The sequence below is a fragment of the Somniosus microcephalus genome, chromosome 4 (genome assembly GCF_052327205.1).
Source record: "Somniosus microcephalus isolate GS21.2 chromosome 4, FLI_Smic_1.0, whole genome shotgun sequence".
Lineage (NCBI taxonomy): Eukaryota > Metazoa > Chordata > Chondrichthyes > Squaliformes > Somniosidae > Somniosus > Somniosus microcephalus.
This window is the reverse complement of record NC_140990.1, coordinates 64506552-64526943: the sequence shown is the minus strand read 5'-3', so window position 1 is coordinate 64526943 and position 20392 is coordinate 64506552. Positions and strand designations below refer to the sequence as shown.

The 20392-nt window shown below is 51.9% G+C and overlaps 1 protein-coding gene across 1 annotated transcript in view; it reads right to left on the bottom strand.

Annotated features, from left to right (window-relative positions):
* The window catches only part of LOC147119071 (uncharacterized), a 55959-nt gene that overhangs the window by 16441 nt on the left and 19126 nt on the right, over positions 1-20392 (bottom strand). The window contains 3 exon segments of the mRNA XM_085984023.1: positions 3168-3328; positions 3331-4551; positions 15579-15753. Of these exon segments, the coding sequence (XP_085840149.1) occupies positions 3168-3328; positions 3331-4551; positions 15579-15753 (1557 nt within the window).

Below are 20392 nucleotides of genomic sequence, written 5' to 3'. Positions count from 1 at the left end.
CTTTGTCTCACAACACACTGGCTCAGGTTTTAATACAGACTTTTAAAATTCATCAATAAAAGCAGATAAACCCTGTGCATCACTGCAGGAGTTCCTCAGGGTAATGTCCTAGGCCCAACCATCTTCAGCTGTTTCATCAATGACCTTCCCTCCATCATAAGGTCAGAAGTGGGGATGTCCACTGATGATTGCACACTGTTCAGCACCATTCGAGACTCGTCAGATACTGACGCAGTCCGTGTCCATATGCAGCAAGACCTGGACAACATTCAGACTTGGGCTGACAAGTGGCAAGTAACATTCACACCACACAAGTGCCAGGCAATGACCATCTCCAACAAGCGAGACTCTAACCTTCTCCCCTTGACATTCAATGGCATTACCATCGCTGAATCCTCCACTATCAACATCCTGGGGGTTACCATTGATCAGAAACTGAACTGGACCAGCTACTGTGGCTACAAGAGCAGGCCAGAGGCTGGGAATTCTGCGGCGAGTGTCTCACCTCCAGACTCCCCAAAGCCTTTCCACCATCTACAAGGCACAAGTCAGGAGTGTGATGGAATACTCTCCACTTGCCTGGATGAGTGCAGCTCCAACAACACTCAAGAAGCTCAACACCATTCAAGATAAAGCAGCTCGCTTGATTGGCACTCCATCCACCACCTTCAACATTCACTCCCTCCACCACCGGCGCACTGTGGCTGCAGTGTGTACCATCTACAAGATGCACTGCAGCAACTCGCCAAAGCTCCTTCAACAGCACCTTCCAAACCCACGACCTCTACCACTTAGGACAAGGGCAGCAGACGCATGGGAACATCACCACCTACAAGTTCCCCTCCAAGCCACACACCATCCTGACTTGGACCTGTATCACCGTTCCTTCACTGTCGCTGGGCCAAAATCCTGGAGCTCCCTTCCTAACAGCATTGTGGGTGTACCTACACCATATGGACTGCAGCGGTTCAAGAAGGCGGCTCACCACCATCTTCTCAAGGGCAATTAGGGATGGGCACTAAATGCAGGCCTAGCCAGCCAGCGACGCCCACATCCCATCAATGAATTAAAAAAAAAACTTTCTAATATTTGGGAGTAAAAGTACAAGTTTTTTTCCCTCTGGGGAATTTATTATTAGTTTCAGTAAACAACAACAACCACTTGTATTTATAAAGCGCCTTTAATGTAGTAAAACGTCCCAAGGCTCTTCACAGGATCGTTATAAAACAAAATTTGACACCGAGCCACATAAGGAGATATTCGGGCAGACGACCAAAAGCTTGGTCGAAGAGGTAGGTTTTAAGGAGCATCTTAAAGAAGGAGAGAGAGGTAGAGAGATGGAGAGGTTTAGGGAGGGAATTCCAGAGCTCAGGGCCCAGGCAACTGAAGGCATGGCTGCCAATGGTGGAGCGATTAAAATGGGAGATGCTCAAGAGGCCAGAATTAGAGGAGCGCAGATATCTTGGGGGGTTGTGGGGCTGAAAGAGATTACAGAGATAGGGAGGGGCGAGGCCACGGAGGGATTCACTCCACACGGCCTGACCTTGGTCATCTTGTCGATCTTACATATTGTTTATGGATAACAAGCTGGTTACAGAACAGAAAACCGAGAGTAGGGGCTGGGAGTAGCTACTCAGACTGGCAAAAGGTGGGAAGTGGTGTTCCACAGGGATTGGGGCTGGGACCACTGTGGTTCATAAATGATTTGGACTCAGGAATCAGAAGTACAATCAATACTGAGGAAGACAAAATGCAAGAAGATATTAATAAATTTCAGAATGGGCATGTAATTGGCGAATGAATTTCACTATAGATCAGTGTGAGGTGGTGTGTTAATGAATTTCACTATAGATCAGTGTGAGGTGGTGTGTTAATGAATTTCACTATAGATCAGTGTGAGGTGGTGTGTTTTGGTAGGAAGAATAAGGAGGCCACACACTACTTGGACAAGGGGGAGAAATTGGGTTGCTTTGCGCCTCCCGCGATAATCAGCGGGAGGTTAGCGGCAGCGGTAGTCGGTAGCGCCCCGCGGCACTGCACCGCCGACAATTACGTCATCGCCATGCTCAGCACTCTGGCTGCAACCTTGGGTTGCGACCCCTGACCTATCACCAAACAATATGTCCGACAGGGTCAGGGGCCGTTCTTGCAGCCACGGTGGTGCCACTTAAAGGGCAGGTGTCGGGCGCCAACTTTTTATTTTGGCCGACTGCCAGCACCTGCCCCCTTCCTTCTTCGGGGTGTCGGCCACGATCGCTCAGCCCGGTGCTCCTCTTGATCTGACACCCCGCTCCCCGGTGGTCCAGCAGGGCCCCGGTGTGCGCAGTGCTAGGCCCCTCCCCTTTAATCAGGGAGGGAGGTCCCCTTTAATCAGGGAGGGAGGTGTGCCGACGGGCGTGGCGCTGTTACACGAAGCGCCGCAAAATTCACTGGTAGCGCCTCAAAAGGGAGGGGAGCGCTTCCAGTAGCACCCCGCCTCCTGCTTGGGGCGCTACCACTGAAGTTACGGCACGGGGCGCTAACTTTTTGGAGCGCTAAAATTAGCCCGGCGACGTTAGCGACCCAAAGGGGGTGCCACTGAATTTTTCCCCTAAGAGTCTAAATGGGCTGGAGGAGCAGAGGGATCCAGGGATACAGATACACAAATCACTAAAAGTAATGACACAGGTTAATAAGGCCGTTAAAAAAAAAGCACTGGTGTACATTCCTAAAGGATCCTTCTGTTCTGTGCCTAGGAGCTCTGAACCATGGCAGAGAGCGGCTGGGACACGTTTCTCACACACCTCGAGATTAACCCGCACGGGGACTTTGCTGTCAGTGAAGAGAGACGAGAAAGCCCAAAGTGCCGTTTGCCCCTCTCAGTGTGGCCCTGAAGGACTGTGTCCAGGCTGAAGTTCTGTTCCCGCCGTACGATCCTCCCCCAGATTGTCCTTTCTGAGCTCCAGCCAGGTGATGCTAAACACTCAGGTGTGAAAGACAAAAATCTACAGCAATCTGTTTAAAACGCTGATTTATTTGACATCTATCCAGAATATTAAACACCAGCCCAGTTACAGGAGTTATTAACATCAACAGAATCAAACCCCAACTGTTAGAATGAACATGGTTCAGTCCTGGATGTAATTAACAGCAGCAACAACAGCAGAATCCAACCCCTGCAGTCACTTGTGAACTCGCTGGTGTGTCAGCAGGTTGGATGACCAAGTGAATCCCTTCCCACACACAGAGCAGGTGAACGGCCTCTCCCCAGTGTGAGTGCGCTGGTGTACAGTGAGTTCAGATGATTGCCTGAACCCAGTCCCACAGTGAGAGCACCTGAACGGCCTCCCCCAGTGTGAACGCGTTGATGGCATGTCAGTTCCCCAGAACTTTTATAGCACTTCCCACAGTCCGAGCATTTAAAAGGTCTCTCATCAGTGTGAACTCGCTGGTGATTCAGTAGGGTGGATGACTGAGTGAATCCCTTCCCACACTCAGGGCAGGTGAACGGCCTCACCCCAGTGTGAACTCTCTGGTGTCTCAGCAGATGCGTTTTGCTTTTAAATCTCTTCTCACAGTCAGAACATTTAAAAGGTCTCTTATCAGTGTGAACAAGCTGGTGCGTCAGCAGGTGGGATGAACGAGTGAAACACGTCCCACACTCAGAGCAGGTGAACGGCCTCTCCCCAGTATGAACTCGCTGATGTGTCTGAAGGTCGGATGACTGAATGAATCCTATCCCACACTCGAAGCAGGTGAATGGCCTCTCCACAGTGTGAACTCGCTGGTGTTTCAGCAGGGTGGATGACTGAGTGAATCTCTTCCCACAGACAGAGCAGGTGAATGGTCTCTCTCCAGTGTGAACTCGCTGGTGTACAGTGAGTTCAGATGACCGCCTGAACCCAGTCCCGCAGTGAGAGCAGCTGAACGGTCTCTCCCCAGTGTGAACACGTTGATGGCATGTTAGTTCCCCGGAACTTTTATAGCACTTCCCACAGTCTGAACATTTAAAAGGTCTCTCATCAGAGTGAACTCGCTGGTGATTCAGTAGGTTGGATGACTGATTGAATTCCTTCCCACACACAGAGCAGGTGAACGGCCTCTCCCCAGTGTGAACTCGCTGGTGTCTCAGCAAGTTTGATGACTGATTGAATCCCTTCCCACACATGGAGCAAGTGAACGATCTCTCCCCAGTGTGAACTCGCTGGTGTCTCAGGAGGTGGGATGAATTAGTGAAACCTTTCCCACACTCAGGGCAGGTGAACGGCCTCTCCCCGGTGTGAATGCGTTTGTGTCTCGACAGGCCAGATGATCTGCTGAAGCCTCGTCCACACACAGAACACTTGTACGGTTTCTCCCCACTGTGAACGGTGCTTTTTGCTTCCATATTCAAAGACTGATGATATTCAGGTCCTGATGAATCGAGTGACTCGGTCAGATCTTGATCCGGTGTTTGGTTTGAGTTTCCCGTATGCAAATCCTCCCCTTCCAATAGCCTGTAAAATGAATTTAAAACAGGAAAAAGGGAGTGTAAGAGACAACCCACAAAAAGAGGCAGATTGTGAAATTGAGCTTAATGAATCAGGTAATTTGTGGGGCTGGCACTAGAAAAAAGTGACCATGAAAGCTGCCAGATTGTCATAAAATCCCACTGGTTCACTAGTTCACTGGAACCCACCACCCGGCCTGGGCCTACACAAGAACTCTGCCCTCTATGTGAGGAGAGGCGTCAGGGGGAGGGGCGAAGGAGAGAGACTTTATACATCTGCAACTCGACTCGCACTTTGACAGAACCTCCCAAACCCCAGACCGTCATCATCTAGAAGGGCAAAGGCAGAAGGTGCATGGGAACACCATCACCTCCAAGTTCCCCAAGTCACAAACCATCCTGCCTTGGACACAATGGCCTTGCTAGCGACACCCACACCCCAAGAATGAATAAAAAATCTGTAGATTTAAAATGGATTAAAAGCCTGTACAGAAATACTTGTTCCTGAAACAATACTCTTTCACATTGTAGGGACAGTGTCTGTTTAACAACCTAATCTCCCCCAGAATCCACCTCCCTTGACAGTCTCACATTGGAAATTGTTGGGTCCTCCTGGGCTCAGAAGTACTGGGGGTTAAACCCAGCAGCTTCTCCTCCATCTCCACTCCAGCTCAAACTGAAGCAACAAAAAGACCTCCACAGGCGGCCAGGGAGCGACTTCCGCATCCAGCGCCCGCCCTGATACAAGCCGGCTCTGGATTGGCGGCTCTGCTGTGTCGATCCAGTTGTGGTTTCTCCGAGTCTGGGGGAGGCGCTGCACCCTGGGTTTCCTGGTGCCGGGGCCCTGGCCGCACGTCCGCCGGGCCCGACCGCTCTGATTCGGGGCCTGAGACGCGCAGTCGGTGTTGCTGAGGCCGCGCTCGCCCCCGCTCAGTGTCCTGGAGCCGCACCGCGCATGCTCCGCGCAGGAAGGCGTTCTCCGGGGACCAGCCCTTTCCGCGCCTGCGCACTGCGCCCCTGCTGATGGAGATAGGCCGTATTCAGCCGTGTGAGGCACTCTGGGTAAGAGCATCTGCCATGTTCAGTATTGTGTTTCCCTGGAGTTCCGGTTCTGAGTTTCAGACACTTCAGTGCTAAGTGGACCAGGTGTTTAAAGCTCATTCATTGCCCTCGCTCCATGTCGCTGTTAGTTAAAGGTACAGAGATTGATTTCCCCTCATTGTGCATCTGTTTGTGATATTTAGAGAAAGAAATACTTGCATTTATACAGCGCCTTTCTCGACCACCGGACGTCCCAAAGCGCTTTACAGTTAATGAAGTACTTTTTGAAGTGTAGTCACTGTTGTAATGTCGGAAATGCGGCAGCAAGTTTGCGCATAGCAAGCTCCCACAAACAGCAATATGATAATGACCAGATAATCTGTTTCTGTGATGTTGATTGAGGGATAAATATTGGCCAGGACACCGGGGATAACTCTCCTGCTCTTCTTCAAAATAGTGCCATGGGATCTTTTACATCCACCCAAACGAGCAGACGGGAGCTCGGTTTAATATCTCATCTAAATGATGCCATCTCCGACAGTGCAGTACTCCCTCAACACTGCACTGGAGTGTCAGCCTAGATTTGCAAACATGCAGGTGCAGCAAGCAGTTAGGAAGGCAAATGGTATGTTGGCCTTCATTGCAAGAGGATTTGAGAACAGGAGCAAGGATGTCTTACTACAGTTATACAGGGCCTTGGTGAGACCACACCTGGAGTACTGTGTGCAGTTTTGATCTTTTTACCTAAGAAAGGATATACTTGCCACAGAGGGAGTGCAGCGAAGGTTCACCAGACTGATTCCTGGGATGGCAGGACTGACGTATGAGGAGAGATTGGGTCGACTAGGCCTGCATTCACTAGAGTTTAGAAGAATGAGAGGGGATCTCATTAAAACGTATAAAATTCTGACAAGGCTAGACAGACTGGATGTTGGGAGGATGTTTCCCCTGGCTAGGGGGTCTAGAACGAGGGGTCACAGTCTCAGAATATGGGGTAGGACATTTAGGACTGAGATGAGGAGAAATTTCTTCACTCAGAAGGTGGTGAACCTGTGGGATTCTCTACCACAGAAGGCTGTGGAGGCCAAGTCACTGAATATATTTAAGAAGGAGATAGATTTCTAGACACAAAAGGCATCAAGGGGGAAGGGGAGAGAACGGGAATATGGTATTGAGATAGTGGATCAGCCTTGATCATATTGAATGGTGGAGCAGGCTCGAGGGCCGAGGTCCACTCTTGCTCCTATTTTTCTATGTTTCTATGTTTCTATGTTTTGTGTTCAAGTCTCTGGAGTGGGATTTTAACCCACAATCCTTCTGACTCAGAGGCGAGGGTGCTACCAACTGAGCCCATGGCCTGACACCAGGACAATGACTCACCTCTCTGCACCTACAGTAGATAAAGTAACATCCTTCCTGTTAGTAGTGAGCCACATTCTGTACTGGGGGGTGGCAGGGGGGGGGACTGCTTTCTATTTTGTGGCTTCAGCCTTTTAAAATTCTGATCCTCCAGCTGTACAACCCAAGAGACCCCTGCGTTCCTCCAACTCTGGCCTCATGTGCAACCCCCACTTCCTTTGCTCCACCATTGGCAGCCATTCCTTCAGATGCCGAGGCCCTAAGATCTTTGACCAAGCTTTTCGTCACCAGTTCTAATGTCTCCTTCTCTGGCTCTGTGTCAATTTTTGACTGATTCCGCTCTTGCGAACCACCTTGGAATATTTTACTACGTTAAAGGTGCTATGTAAATGCGCGTTGTTGTTGCTGTGCTACCATTGACCTCAACTTTTCCAGACAGAATCAGCCGGGGATGGCAGCTGTGCTGCTCCCCATGGTCGAAATGCTGGCAGCTCACTCTATAGGCCCACAAGCTCAGAATTACCACTTGGCAAGGTACTGGAGGGCAGACAGTGACTGGGGCCGAACCCCACCATCACACAGCACCTTCAGTATAGGCTCACAGCTCAGAATTACCACTCGGTGAGGTACTGGAGGGCAGACAGTGACTGGGGCCGAACCCCACCATCACACAGCACCTTCAGTATAGGCTCACAGCTCAGAATTACCACTTGGTGAGGTACTGGAGGGCAGACAGTGACTGGGGCTGAACCCCACCATCACACAGCACCTTCAGTATAGGCTCACAGCTCAGAATTACCACTCGGTGAGGTACTGGAGGGCAGACAGTGACTGGGGCCAAACCCCACCATCACGCAGCACCTTCAGGAGAGAAAGGGAGAAAATTCAGAGGTTGCGATGAATCTGGATTTCAAACAGCGAGGATGTGATGAAGTGGGAGAGTGTGTGGGACAGGGGAGAGTGTGTGGGACGGGGGAGAGTGTGTGGGATGGGGGAGAGTGTGTGGGACGGGGGAGAGTGTGTGGGACGGGGGAGGGTGTGTGGGACGGGGGAGGGTGTGTGGGACGGGGGAGAGTGTGTGGGACGGGGGAGAGTGTGTGGGACGGGGGAGAGTGTGTGGGACGGGGGAGAGTGTGTGGGACGGGGGAGAGCGTGTGGGATGGGGGAGAGCGTGTGGGACGGGGGAGAGCGTGTGGGACGGGGGAGAGTGTGAGGGACGGGGGAGAGTGTGTGGGACGGGGGAGTGTGTGGGACGGGGGAGGGTGTGGGACGGGGGAGAGTGTGTGGGACGGGGGAGAGTGTGTGGGACGGGTGAGAGTGTGAGGGACGGGGGAGAGTGTGTGGGACGGGGGAGAGTGTGTGGGACGGGGGAGAGTGTGTGGGATGGGGGAGAGTGTGTGGGACGGGGGAGAGTGTGTGGGACGGGGGAGAGAGTGTGTGGGACGGGGGAGAGTGTGTGGGACGGGGGAGAGTGTGTGGGACGGGGGAGAGTGTGTGGGACGGGGGAGAGTGTGTGGGACGGGGGAGAGTGTGTGGGACGGGGGAGAGTGTGTGGGACGGGGGAGAGTGTGAGGGACGGGGGAGAGTGTGTGGGACGGGGGAGAGTGTGTGGGACGGGGGAGAGTGTGTGGGACGGGGGAGGGTGTGTGGGACGGGGGAGAGTGTGTGGGACGGGGGAGAGTGTGTGGGACGGGGGAGAGTGTGTGGGACGGGGGAGAGTGTGTGGGACGGGGGAGGGTGTGTGGGACGGGGGAGGGTGTGTGGGACGGGGGAGAGTGTGTGGGACGGGGGAGAGTGTGTGGGACGGGGGAGAGTGTGTGGGACGGGGGAGAGTGTGTGGGACGGGGGAGAGTGTGTGGAACGGGGGATTTACAGCTTAGGAGGGGCAAGAGAGGAAAGAATGTTCCCGAGAAACTAGAACTGTCTGTTCAGAATTTCTATCCTGTACTTCCAGAGATGACATTTGTAAATTATGAGGACAGGCTGCACAGACTGGGCTTGTATTCCCTTGAATATAGAAGATTAAAGGGTGATCTAATTGAGGTGTTTAAGATGATTAAAGGAGTTGACAGGGTAGATAGAGAGAAACTATTTCCTCTGATCAGGGAGTCCACAACAAGGGGACACAACCTTGAAATTAGACCCAGGCCATTCAGGAGTGATGTCAGGAAGCACAACTTCACCCAAATGCTGAGAGGCTGTTTCCCCTGGCTGGAGAGTCTAGAACCAGGGGTCACAGTCTCAGGATAAGGGGTCGGCCATTTAGGACTGAGATGAGGCATGTGAATCTTTGGAATTCTCTACCCAGAGGGCTGTGGGTGCTCAGTCATTGAGAATAACCAAGACTCAGATTAAATTTTGGACACTAAAGTAATCGAGGGATATGGGGATAGGGCGGGAAAGAGCAGGCTCCAGGGACCCTATAGCCGACTCCTGCTCCTATTTCTTATATTCATAAAGGGTCGTGGAAATCTGGAATTCTCTCCCCCAAAAGCTGCTGAGGTTGGGAACCAACTGAAAATTTCAAAACTATGTGCTAGATTTTTGTTGGGCGAGGATAGTTAGGGTTACAGAATGAAGGTGGGAAGATGGAGTTAAGATACAGATCAGCCATGATCACATTGAATTACGGAACAGGCTCGAGGGGCTGAATGACTGACTCCTGTTCCTATGTTCCTACTTACTGTGATGACTTTTGTAAACAGCTTTTACCGGGAATTAGATGGGGAGGATACACAGACAGGTTATAACTGGGCCCCTCCTGCCTTTACCCACTGAGCCATTTGCAGGAGGGTTCAGTGACCCTGCTGGAAAACGCACGTGTGAGGCCTCAGGTGAGGACAGTGGAACAGCCTGTCGACACTCACTGTTGAGGTTCACACATGGAGATTGGGCACATGGGTCACATATTGGAGAGAAACTGGTGAGTGTAGAACTGAACCCAGCCAGAGTCAGCACCTTCAGGGGAGGAGAGGGAGGGGAACCAGTGAATGCAGATCTGAACCCAGCCAGAGTCAGTACCTTCTGGGGAGGAGAGGGAGGGGAACCAGTGAGTATAGAACTGAACCCAGCCAGAGTCAGCACCTTCAGGGGAGGAGAGGGAGGGGAACCAGCGAGTATAGAACAGAACCCAGCCAGAGTCAGCATCTTCAGGGGAGGAGAGGGAGGGGAATTAGTGAGTGTAGAACTGAACCCAGCCAGAGTCAGCACCTTCAGGGGAGGAGAGGGAGAGGAGCCAGTGAATGTCGAACTGAACCCAGCCAGAGTCAGCACCTTCAGGGGAGGAGAGGGAGGGGAACCAGTGAGTATAGAACTGAACCCAGCCAGAGTCAGCACCTTCAGGGGAGGAGAGGGAGGGGAACCAGCGAGTGTAGAACTGAACCCAGCCAGAGTCAGCACCTTCAGGGGAGGAGAGAGAGAGGAACCAGTGTGTAGAACTGAACCCAGCCAGAGTCAGCACCTTCAGGGGAGGAGAGAGAGGGGAACCAGGGAGTGTAGAACTGAACCCAGTCAGAGTCAGCACCTTCAGGAGAGGAGAGGGAGGGGAACCAGTGAGTGTAGAACTGAACCCAGCCAGAGTCAGCACCTTCAGGGGAGGAGAGGGAGGGGAACCAGTGAGTGTAGAACTGAACCCAGCCAGAGTCAGCACCTTCAGGGGAGGAGAGGGAGTGGAACCAGTGAGTGTAGAACTGAATCCAGCCAGAGTCAGCACCTTCAGGGGAGGAGAGGGAGGGGAACCACTGCGTGTAGAACTGAACCCAACCAGAGTCAGCACCTTCAGGGGAGGAGAGGGAGGGGAACCAGTGAGTGTAGAACTGAACCCAGCCAGAGTCAGCACCTTCAGGGGAGGAGAGGGAGGGGAACCAGTGAGTCTAGAACTGAACCCAGCCAGAGTCAGCACCTTCAGGGGAGGAGAGAGAGGGGAACCAGTGAGTGTAGAACTGAACCCAGCCAGAGTCAGCACCTTCAGGGGAGGAGAGGGAGGGGAACCAGCGAGTATAGAACAGAACCCAGCCAGAGTCAGCATCTTCAGGGGAGGAGAGGGAGGGGAATTAGTGAGTGTAGAACTGAACCCAGCCAGAGTCAGCACCTTCAGGGGAGGAGAGGGAGAGGAGCCAGTGAATGTCGAACTGAACCCAGCCAGAGTCAGCACCTTCAGGGGAGGAGAGGGAGGGGAACCAGTGAGTATAGAACTGAACTCAGCCAGAGTCAGCACCTTCAGGGGAGGAGAGGGAGGGGAACCAGCGAGTGTAGAACTGAACCCAGCCAGAGTCAGCACCTTCAGGGGAGGAGAGAGAGAGGAACCAGTGAGTGTAGAACTGAACCCAGCCAGAGTCAGCACCTTCAGGGGAGGAGAGAGAGAGGAGCCAGTGAGTGTAGAACTGAACCCAGTCAGAGTCAGCACCTTCAGGAGAGGAGAGGGAGGGGAACCAGTGAGTGTAGAACTGAACCCAGCCAGAGTCAGCACCTTCAGGGGAGGAGAGGGAGGGGAACCAGTGAGTGTAGAACTGAACCCAGCCAGAGTCAGCACCTTCAGGGGAGGAGAGGGAGTGGAACCAGTGAGTGTAGAACTGAATCCAGCCAGAGTCAGCACCTTCAGGGGAGGAGAGGGAGGGGAACCACTGCGTGTAGAACTGAACCCAACCAGAGTCAGCACCTTCAGGGGAGGAGAGGGAGGGGAACCAGTGAGTGTAGAACTGAACCCAGCCAGAGTCAGCACCTTCAGGGGAGGAGAGGGAGGGGAACCAGTGAGTGTAGAACTGAACCCAGCCAGAGTCAGCACCTAGAAATGTCTGTTCTGATTTTCTAACCTTACTTTGCAGTGATAACTATTGTAAACTCTTTTTACAGGCTGTAAGACCGCAATCTCAAACCAAACATCACGTCAAGTTCTGACAGAGTCACTTCATTCATGAGGCCCCGAATATCATCGGCCTTTGAATGTGGAAGGAGAAATGTCTGTCTGTTATGTCTGTGGGAAAAGATTTCAAACATCAGTGTGACTGGAAAAGCACCGAGACACACACACCCGAGTGAGAGTGTTCCAGTGCACTGACTGTGGAAAGAGCTTTAACCAGTCACATAGCCTGAAAAAACATCGCACTGTTCACAGCGGGGAGAAACCGCACACGTGTTGTGTGTGGACGAGGCTTCAACTGATCGTCCAACCTGGAGAGACACAAGGACACCCGCACCATGTGGGGATTGTGGGAAGCGATTCAATTACCCATCCCAGCTGGAAACTCATCAACACAGTCACACTGGGGAGAGACCATTCACTTGCTCTCACTGCCTGAAGACTTTCAAAGAATCATTAAACCTGCTGACACACCAGCAAGTTCACACTGGGGAGAGGCCATTCACCTGCTCATTGTCTGGGAAGGGATTTTCTGAGTCTAACCACTTGCTGACACACCAGCGAGTTCACAGTGATGAGAGACCATTCAGGTGCTCTCACTGTGCAAAGGCATTTACCCACTCATCCAACCTGCTGAAACACCAGCAAGTTCACACTGGGGAAAGGTCGTTCACTTGCTCCATATGTGGGAAGGGATTCACTCGTTCATCCAACCTGCTGACACACAAGCAAGTTCACACCAGGGAGAGGTCGTTCACGTGCTCTGTATGTGGGAAAGAATTCACTCGTTCATCCAACCTGCTGACACACAAGCGAGATAACACTTGGGAGAGGCCGTTCAGCTGCTCTGTGTGTGGGAAGGGATTCACTCAGTCATCCAACCTGCTGAGACACCAGCGAGTTCACAAGTGACTGCAGGATTTGGATTCTGCTGTTATTGCTGCTGTTAATCACATCCAGGACTGAACCATGTTCATTCTAACAGTTGGGGTTTGTTTCAGCTGATGTTAGTAACCCCTATAACTGGGCTGGAGTTTAATCTATATCAATGTCAAATAAATGAGCTTTGTTTTCCACACACGCATTGTCGGGTTCTTGATATCTCAACAATAAGACGAGCTGATTGAGGACTTGTTACAAACTGCGTGGAATCCATCAGAGAACTGAGTTGCCACAACTTGTTAAAAGATGGATCTACAAGATGTCCAAGTCTGACAGGACAGAAAATTCTATTATATCACAGGGTCCACTTTAACCCTCCAGGGCAGTGAGTCCCTGTAATATTGGATTTTAACCTATGGGAAATATTCTGATAATCTGTTATTGTCACGGGGCAAAGCAGCCTTGTTACTTTAACATCAATTTAATCAAACTCAATGGGCAATCCGATCTCCAAAAGGAAACGTCTCCTTAAAGCTGACGATGTCGGCAGTTCTGCAGCTCATTTCTCAGTGTGAGCGTGTCAGAATGTCTGACCTTTCCTCTCTTGTCCCTCCTACACCCCTAATACACGGCCCGACACAATCTCCCTCCCCCTGACATCCTCACTGTGCTGGAATCCACACCAGTCTCCCCATCTGCTCCTTGTTCTCTCCCTGGATCCTAAAACTACTGAACTCAGTCTTCCCCTCCTGAAGTCTACAGGCTCTAAAACTGAAGCTTGGTGTCCCTCAGTCCCGACTCCTTGATTTACCTCCCCTTCTCTCCTCCTCTTTCCCCCTTGGTTGTGTTCCACACTCTGGGCCTTGGGCCTTCCCCGGGGATTCTCAGTATGAACAGGTGGGATGTGTTTGGAGACAGGGTGTCCCGGCTCTCCACCTTTAAAGGGACAAGGAGACGACCAGCTGGGCTGAATGGCCCTGCTTTATGACATCACTGCAGTGCCTAGCAACCAGCCTCCCTGGGCCCTGCTCATTATGGGCTGGGTTTAGCTCAGTGCTGTTACAGGAAGGGAAACAGGAGCAGGATTCGCCCCGTGTGGAGCCCAGGATTAATGGGGAGAGGTACAGGATCAATTTATACCTTATTGAGTGAGAAATGTAATTGTCCCGGACACTCCCTGTCCCTCGGTATCTGTGTCGGGGAGCGGCTGATGGGTTTACTCTGTATCTAACCCATGCTGTACCCGACTGGAGCGTGTTTGATGCTGACACTAGGGGCTCAGCTCCACGAGCACAACATTTAACCCAAAGATGATCTGATAAACCCATCAGCTTCTCCCCTGGACACAGGTCCTGAAGGACAGGGAGTGTCTCTGATATTTTGGTCGGTGTCGTTGATCAAGTTTAAACACCTCGCTCACATCTCCTCTCACCCTGCTTTGTTCTAATGAGAAGTGCCCCAGTTTCTCTCGTCTCTCCTCCTGGGAAAGAGAAGTTCGCCTCAGTTAGAAACTCAAACAGGCGCTTCACTGCAGACAGGCCATCATGAGGAAACATTTCTTTACCCAGCGAGTTATTATGATCTGAAATGCACTGCCTGAAAGGGTGGAGGAAGCAGATTCAAGAGTAACTTTCAAAAGGGAATTGGATAAATATTTGAAAGGAGAACATTTACCGGGATATGGGGAAAGAGCAAAGGAGTGGGACTAATTGGATAGCTCTCCCAAAGAGCTGGCACAAGCATGATGGGCCGAATGATCGCCTTTTGTGCTGTATCATTCTCTGATTCTCTGATAACTAAAGCCTCTCATCCGTGGTATAACCTCAGTGAATTTATTCTGTGGTCCCGACATCCTTCCCAGTGTAAGATGCCCAAAACTTATTCTAACTGCAGGCGAACCGATGATTTTGTTTTCTACGCCCCATTTATAAAAAACCTCGGGTAACATTTTTAAACCACTTTATAAATTTGTCCTCCAACTTTTAAAGATTTGTGTATCTGATCTCCTGTAGATTTTAGAGATATTAACATAACATGGCTAAAATACATTGACATCAAATGTCTGATATAATGTGTATTATGGGAAAGAGAAGTTTAGTCTGAGTTAGAAACTCAAACAGGCCTTTCACTGCAGACAGGTTGCCATGGCAACACTGATAAGACATTCCATTTACTGAATCGACTGGTTGGAATCTGTAATCAGATCAGGGGAAAGAACAGGTTTTGTCTGTTATTAACCACAATATAAGCTTAGAATCAGAGAATGGTTACAGCACAGAAGGAGACCATTCGGCCCGTCGAGCCGGTGCCGGCTCTCTGCAAGACCACTTCAGCGAATCCCACTCCCCCGCCCTTTCCCCGTAACCCTGCAAATGTTTTTCTTTCAGGTACTTATCCAATTCCCTTTTGAAAGCCGTGATTGAATCTGCCTCCACCACCCTTTCAGGCAGTGCATTCCAGATCCTAACCACTCGCTGCGTAAAAAAGTTTTCCCTCATGTCGCCTTTGGTTCTTCTGCCAATCACCTTAAATCTGTGTCCTCTGGTCCTCGACCCTTCCGCCAATGGGAACAGTTTCTCTCTATCTACTCTGTCCAAAACCCTCATTATTTTGAACACCTCCATCAAATCTCCTCTCAACCTTCTCTGCTCTAAGGAGAACCACCCCAGCTTCTCCAGTCTATCCACGTAACTGAAGTCCCTCATCCCTGGAATCATTCTTGTCAATCTTTTCTACACCCTCTCTAAGGCCTTCACATCCTTCCTAAAGTGCGGTGCCCAGAATTGGACACAATACTCCAGTTGAGGCCGAGCCAGTGTTTTATGAAGGTTCATCATAACTTCCTTGCTTTTGTACTCTGTGCCTTCCTTGCTTTTGTTGCCTCTTGTTGCTGGCTCCAGGCACTGGAGCGGTTCCTGTGTGTTCAGCTCTCAGCTGCAGTCAGTACCTGGGCCGGGCTCAGCACTTTACCCAGCACATCTACGTCCACGTTGCCATATTTGACACGGAGGGGCTGCACAGGCTTCTCGTCCACCTTGGTCAGGGTGAGAGGTCCCGACCACTCGTACAAGTCTACGGGCATGTTGTGGCCGCACTGCGGACAGCCCGGGCTTAGGCTGCACGAGCTGGAGCCGCGTGAGCTACACTGGAGAAGGTTGAGATTCCAGAAATAGTGGGGAACCAAGGGACTAATGAGAGTGAGGAACTTAAAGTAATTCATATCAGTCCAGAAAAAGTACTTGAGAAACTAATGGGACTAAAAGCCGACAAATTCCCTGGAACTGACGGCCTACATCCTAGGGTTCTAAAAGAGGTGGCTGCGGAGATAGTGGATGCATTGGTCGTGATCTTCCAAAATTCACTAGATTCTGGAAAGGTCCTCGTGGAATGGAAGGTAGCAAATGTAACCCCGCTATTCAAGAAAGGAGGGAGAGAGAAAACAGGGATCTACAGGCCAGTTAGTCTGATATCATCGGGAAAATGCTGGAATCCATTATTAAGGAAATGGAAAAGGGCACTTAGAAAATGATATGATTAGGCAGAGTCAGCATGGTTTTAGGAAAGGGAAATCGTGTTTGAAAAATGTATTATCATGTAACAGACCAGGGTTCCTGGGGACTGACCCCACAGACCCATTTCCCTGATCCTGTAACAGACCAGGGTTCCTGCGGACAGACCCCACAGACCCCTCTCCCTTATCCTGTAACAGACCAGGGTTCCTGGGGACAGACCCCACAGACCCATCTCCCTTATCCTGTAACAGACCAGGGTTCCTGGGGACAGACCACACAGACCCATCTCCCTTATCCTGTAACAGACCAGGGTTCCTGGGGACAGACCCCACAGACCCATCTCTCTTATCCTGTAACAGACCAGGGTTCCTGCGGACAGACTCCACAGACACATCTCCCTTATCCTGTAACAGACCAAGGTTCCTGGGGACAGACCCCACAGACCCATCTCCCTTATCCTGTAACAGACCAGGGTTCCTGGGGACAGACCCCACAGACACATCTCCCTTATCCTGTAACAGACCAGGGTTCCTGGGGACAGACCCCACAGACACATCTCCCTTATCCTGTAACAGACCAAGGTTCCTGGGGACAGACCCTACAGACCCACCTCCCTTATCCTGTAACAGACCAGGGTTCCTGGGGACAGACCCCACAGACACATCTCTCTTATCCTGTAACAGACCAGGGTTCCTGGGGACAGACCCCACAGACCCATCTCCCTTATCCTGTAACAGACCAGGGTTCCTGGGGACAGACCCTACAGACCCACCTCCCTTATCCTGTAACAGACCAGGGTTCCTGGGGACAGACCCACAGACCCACCTCCCTTATCCTGTAACAGACCAGGGTTCCTGGGGACAGACCCCACAGACACATCTCCCTTATCCTGTAACAGACCAAGGTTCCTGGGGACAGACCCCACAGACCCATCTCCCTTATCCTGTAACAGACCAGGGTTCCTGGGGACAGACCCCACAGACCCATCTCCCTTATCCTGTAACAGACCAGGGTTCCTGGGGACAGACCCCACAGACCCATCTCCCTTATCCTGTAACAGACCAAGGTTCCTGGGGACAGACTCCACAGACCCATCTCCCTTATCCTGTAACAGACCAGGGTTCCTGGGGACAGACCCCACAGACCCATCTCCCTTATCCTGTAACAGACCAGGGTTCCTGGGGACAGACCCCACAGACCCATCTCCCTTATCCTGTAACAGACCAGGGTTCCTGGGGACAGACCCCACAGACCCATCCCCCTTATCCTGTAACAGACCAGGGCTCCTGGGGACAGACCCCACAGACCCATCTCCCTTATCCTGTAACAGACCAGGGTTCCTGGGGACAGACCACACAGACCCATCTCCCTTATCCTGTAACAGACCAGGGTTCCTGGGGACAGACCCCACAGACCCCTCTCCCTTATCCTGTAACAGACCAGGGTTCCTGCGGACAGACCCCACAGACCCCTCTCCCTTATCCTGTAACAGACCAGGGTTCCTGGGGACAGACCCCACAGACCCATCTCCCTTATCCTGTAACAGACCAGGGTTCCTGGGGACAGACCCCACAGACCCATCTCCCTTATCCTGTAACAGACCAGGGTTCCTGGGGACAGACCCCACAGACACATCTCCCTTATTCTGTAACAGACCAGGGTTCCTGGGGACAGACCCCACAGACCCATCTCCCTTATCCTGTAACAGACCAGGGTTCCTGGGGACAGACCCCACAGACCCATCTCCCTTATCCTGTAACAGACCAGGGTTCCTGGGGACAGACCCCACAGACCCATCTCCCTTATCCTGTAACAGACCAGGGTTCCTGGGGACAGACCCCACAGACCCATCTCCCTTATCCTGTAACAGTCCAGGGTGCCTGGGGACAGACCACACAGACCCATCTCCCTTATCCTGTAACAGACCAGGGTTCCTGGGGACAGACCCCACAGACCCATCTCCCTTATCCTGTAACAGACCAGGGTTCCTGGGGACAGACCCCACAGACCCATCTCCCTTATCCTGTAACAGTCCAGGGTGCCTGGGGACAGACCACACAGACCCATCTCCCTTATCCTGTAACAGACCAGGGTTCCTGGGGACAGACCCCACAGACCCATCTCCCTTATCCTGTAACAGACCAGGATTCCTGGGGACAGGCCCCACAGACCCATCTCCCTTATCCTGTAACAGACCAGGGTTCCTGGGGACAGACCCACAGACCCATCTCCCTTATCTTGTAACAGACCAGGGTTCCTGGGGACAGACCCCACTGACACATCTCCCTTATCCTGTAACAGTCCAGGGTTCCTGGGGACAGACCCACAGACCCATCTCCCTTATCCTGTAACAGACCAGGGTTCCTGGGGACAGACCCCACAGACCCATCTCCCTTATCCTGTAACAGACCAGGGTTCCTGGGGACAGACCCACAGACCCATCTCCCTTATCCTGTAACAGACCAGGGTTCCTGGGGACAGACCCCACAGACCCATCTCCCTTATCCTGTAACAGACCAGGGTTCCTGGGGACAGACCCACAGACCCATCTCCCTTATCCTGTAACAGACCAGGGTTCCTGGGGACAGACCCCACAGACACATCTCCCTTATCCTGTAACAGACCAGAGTTCCTGGGGACAGACCCATCTCCCCTCTCAATGGTGATTCAAAGGTACTGCGTAAACCTTCACCTGTATGGGTCTGATTCGCCGATCCCCACCCGATCAGACAGGCTCTGTCTGAAGGAGACTCTCAGGTAAAGTCCGATCTTCTTCTTTCGTATGATAGTAACAAAGTAAATGCAATATCAATATCTAAGTCAGATATCCAGGCCAAAGCTTGCTGTGTAACAGTGTGGGTATCTTGTCGGCTGCCTGTGAATTTCCTCGGAGGGCAGTGCTCAATGATGGGCTCCAGGGTCTGATCAGGAGCTCCACAGTCACATGATGGGGATGCTTTAATCTTCCATCTATGGAGAAGGTGGCAGCATCTACCATGACCGTTTCTGAGGCAGTTGATGGTTGTCCACTGTTTGCAAGGAAGGTTTGATCCGATGACTATTAAACGCTCCCCAGGCTGCAGGTTCTGTGGCAGATCCCAGCCCTCGCCCTCTCCGTTCATTCTCAGAAGACTTTGTCCCGAGTTGAGTCTCTCTGGAGATGGTGCTGGAGTCGATGGGGTTTGAAACATTCACTCAGTGGGTCTCCTCACTGTGCTCTCACCCTCCACCTTTAATGATCACCAATGGGATTGGGCCTGTCCCTTTTGAACCGTTTAGGGTTCTGGGCAGGGGGTCCATTGCCACCCTGGTGTTTCCATTGACTGTCGAACCTTTAGCTGTGAGTCTGTGCACTTCCCCGGATACCTGAGGGATTCGAGTGGTGGGAGAGAACACAAGGAGTCTCTTTATACGGAGGGTGTCCTTCTTTCACCCGATTGGACTTCAAGGGGTGGAGGAGGTGAACCCGGGGCGGGGGGCTGATGTTGACCTGGACTTGTGTGGAGGGAATGAGATATCGGGGCTGAAACTCCACTCCTGGTTCATCGCTGCCGCTGGTACATTTCGCCCAGTGAATACGGCGGACTCCCCGGGTTTACACTCTCCCCTCATTTAAACATAGATGGTGCAGTGTGGGAGGTGAGGGAGGAGTCTGCTCATTCCCGGGGCAGATCAGACAAAGTGCTTTGAGTGGTGGGTCCAGCAGTGAAACTGAAACCAAACCAAAGGGAACAAAGATCCTATCCAAGGGAACAAACAACGGGACAATGGGAAGAAACCACAACCGGCCCAAAAGTGGGATAATCTCCCCAAAAGGTCGGTGCAGACAGTTAGAAACTCCTCCTGGTGACTGTGTGCCTGCAGGACTCGGCTTCACTCCAGTGTTTAAAGGCAGAGAGCGCTGGCCTCACACCCAGGGGGCAATGTGTGGGAATTCCAGGGGCAGTGAGGACATGCCTGGAAATACCCCGGAGCAGTGAAAGCCCACTGGGCCCCAGGACAAGCTCATCGGAAAACCCAGGGCAAGGGCAAATTCAAAACTCAGTTTGCAGGCGTGATGCTCTATTCACACATCGAAGGTGAGAGAGATGCTGTGGGTCACACACTAAGCCCAGTAGCTGAAAGTGATTAACAGACTGGGTTTGTGTTTAGTGATCCCGGACGTGTTACCGATACCTTCCTGGATACCAAGGCTGGGAGAGGCACTCTGGAATGTATGGGGAGCTGGGACTTGTCCATGAGAGTAACTGAAGGTCTGAGAACTGAAATAAT